Below are 2,680 nucleotides of genomic sequence, written 5' to 3'. Positions count from 1 at the left end.
AAACCCATTGCCGATCGGTGATCAACGATAGATTGCCATTGACATAAGATGGTTATATTCGTATTTTCTATAGATAGACTGAGTGCTGTGGTTTGTCACGTCTCCTGATAGTAGATTCAATACGCGTTAAGGTTTAATTAATGTACGGAAGTGGTCTATATTCTGAATGCATTTAATAAGGGAGCGACAGATAATTGGAACACTTTGCTTCTTGGAAGAACACACATGACGTAATCGCCAGAGTCGTAACACTCAACACATGAACTAGAAGTAGTAATCAGTAGGGCCAGAATACAAACGAACCTCATACGCTGTGAGTCATAAACACTTTGTAGCATTTGAGAGAGCACTTGTAAGTTTCTCATGATGCCCTTCCTTGGCAGGGCGATAGGGATACGGAGGTGATCTTAAATCTGATTGGGAGTCATAAAGGCGGACCATTAAGCTGCCATACTACGCATGGCGGGTGTCAAGAACATGATTGGTAGTAGCTTTGTTAGTCGTTGGTTCATAAAGCAGATGAGCTAATGTACCATTGTAAGATGTTTACGGTAAACCTCTACGATAGCAACTACTGTATATTTGCGACTCATCGTAGCTTAAAACAGATTAACGAAATCTTTAACTCTCTATAATATCGATATGTTCTTTTAATGATAGCGTAGATTTCTGGAATTTGAAAACTGTCCTTTCGCAGGGTTTGAAGAAGTTCCTATCGAGTAAAAGGCGAATAGCACGTATGAGGAGCAGTCATGAGAAAGAAAGTTTCCCCTCTTTCATTAAAGGTGGATATAGATGTTCACTAGGTAACTTTAAACTCGGTACCTGACCCCTAGGATTTTAGGTTCATCCTACGAAGTCGTGATCATTACTGACAGACAGGACCGGAGGTTGCTACCTCACCAATATTAGTTACATAACGCCGGTTGGGTCTTTAGATAAGCTCTCGCTACCTCAGGCTTCACTTTGTAAAAAGGCAGAAGGGCAAACATATCAAAGATAACATTGATATTAGGAGGCATTGATTCGTCCTGTTCGATGAACTTTCTATCAACAACCGCCCCCATCGGGGTCGCTCTTTCTCTTGCGATGGTATTCTATGCCTATTCCATTTCCGTTTGCACTTGGACTGACTCTGGCTTTTTTCTACTTTGCCCAACGAACAGATAGTGGTCGGGCTCTCTGGTTTATGCCTTTATCGTCTTTTCTATCATCCACTCGCCAAATTTCCAGGACCCAAACTTGCCGCTTGCAGTCAGGTTAGCAAGGACTCTTTTTCTTCGTTGCAGCTCGATCGCTGATGCAGATCCAAACTAGCTCTGGTTCCTCCGTGCTTGGACTGGAGGCAAGTATCCATTTGTAATGAGGAAATTGCACGACAGATACGGCGATGTGGTGAGGATTGCACCTAATGAGCTTAGTTTCAAGACTCCACAAGCATACAGAGACATCTATAATCATGCCGCGGGTAACAAATCGCCTTTCCCAAAGAGTAAATACTTTTACAACCGAGGCGCGTCCATCAAGCATCCTGATATCGTTTTCACCATTGACAGAGAATCGCATCGGTCCCAACGACGATCCCTTTCTCACGCCTTCAGTGCTCGTGCCCTTCGGGAGGCCGAGAGTACGATTCAGAGGCACAGCAGGCTATTTGCCCACCAGATTAGCCAACGCGGCAGCCCAGGAACTGGTGGTGTAGATATGTCGAGTGCATTCACCTGGCTTACCTTCGACATCATCGGTGTGTTACACCAGCTGGCACGAAACCAGTGACAGATCTGGGAAGACTATAACAGTGCTGACAGGCAATAGGTGAATTGACATTTGGGGAGTCGTTTGAATCGGTTGCGAATTGGGAGCCAGATACATATGTTGCACTCATCTTGGAATTTATAAAACACTTCACCATAATTCAGGCAGCAAAGCGACTGGGTATTTCGGAAGGACTTCTATCTTTGTTTATACCAGGAGATCTTAAAGACAGCATGGCGTTCCATGAAAGTCTGACAAAGGAGAAGGTCGCTCGTCGTATAAAGATGGGCGACTCCAACCAGCGCAGGGACTTTTTCGCTCACATTCTTAGAGACGGTGGCTTCAACCGTGATCATCTTGCGGAGCAAGCTAAGATATTGCTATTGGATGGGTCCGAAACCACGGCCACCTTCTTAGCGGGTGTCACATATCTGCTTTTGAAATCTCCAACCGCACTGGCGAAACTGCAGTGTGAAGTACGATCTTCTTTTGCTTCGCTCGATGAAATCAGAGGGGATTCATTAAACCAGCTGCCTTACCTCCGCGCTGTCATCGAAGAAGGTCTTCGTCTGTTTCCTCCTGTACCACTTGGTCTTCCGCGGACGTGTCCTGGGGCAATGATTGACGGATGGTACGTTCCTTCTGGCACTGAAGTGTCGGTGGACAACTTTGTTATGTCTCACGATGAGAAGTCTTTCCCAGAGCCTGATGAGTTCCGTCCTGAACGCTGGCTTGAAGGTCAGACAGGAAATAACAAAGAGGCCAGCCGTCCATTTTCTATTGGCCCTCGTGCTTGTTTAGGCGTCAATCTCGCCTATCTCGAAGCGAGTCTGATTCTCGCCACTATGGTATACTCCTTTGACTGGGAACTTGTCGATAAGAGCCTACATTGGTTTGAAGAGGTCGAATTGATGTCCTTCTGGAA

General features: G+C 45.5%; 1 protein-coding gene across 1 annotated transcript; it reads left to right on the top strand.

Moving 5' to 3' along the window:
* Window positions 1-1,362: 1,362 nt before the first annotated feature.
* Window positions 1,363-2,667, top strand: FOIG_16837 (uncharacterized protein; the record flags this gene model as incomplete). Its single annotated transcript, XM_031218316.1, has 3 exons — window positions 1,363-1,744; window positions 1,816-2,603; window positions 2,656-2,667. The coding sequence occupies 3 exons, from the start codon at window positions 1,363-1,365 to the stop codon at window positions 2,665-2,667; spliced, it is 1,182 nt and encodes a 393-aa protein (XP_031051970.1).
* Window positions 2,668-2,680: the final 13 nt, after the last annotated feature.

This window comes from Fusarium odoratissimum (assembly GCF_000260195.1).
Source record: "Fusarium odoratissimum NRRL 54006 unplaced genomic scaffold supercont1.223, whole genome shotgun sequence".
Lineage (NCBI taxonomy): Eukaryota > Fungi > Ascomycota > Sordariomycetes > Hypocreales > Nectriaceae > Fusarium > Fusarium odoratissimum.
The sequence above is the reverse complement of the archived record's forward strand: the minus strand, read 5'-3'. Positions and strand labels throughout refer to the sequence as shown.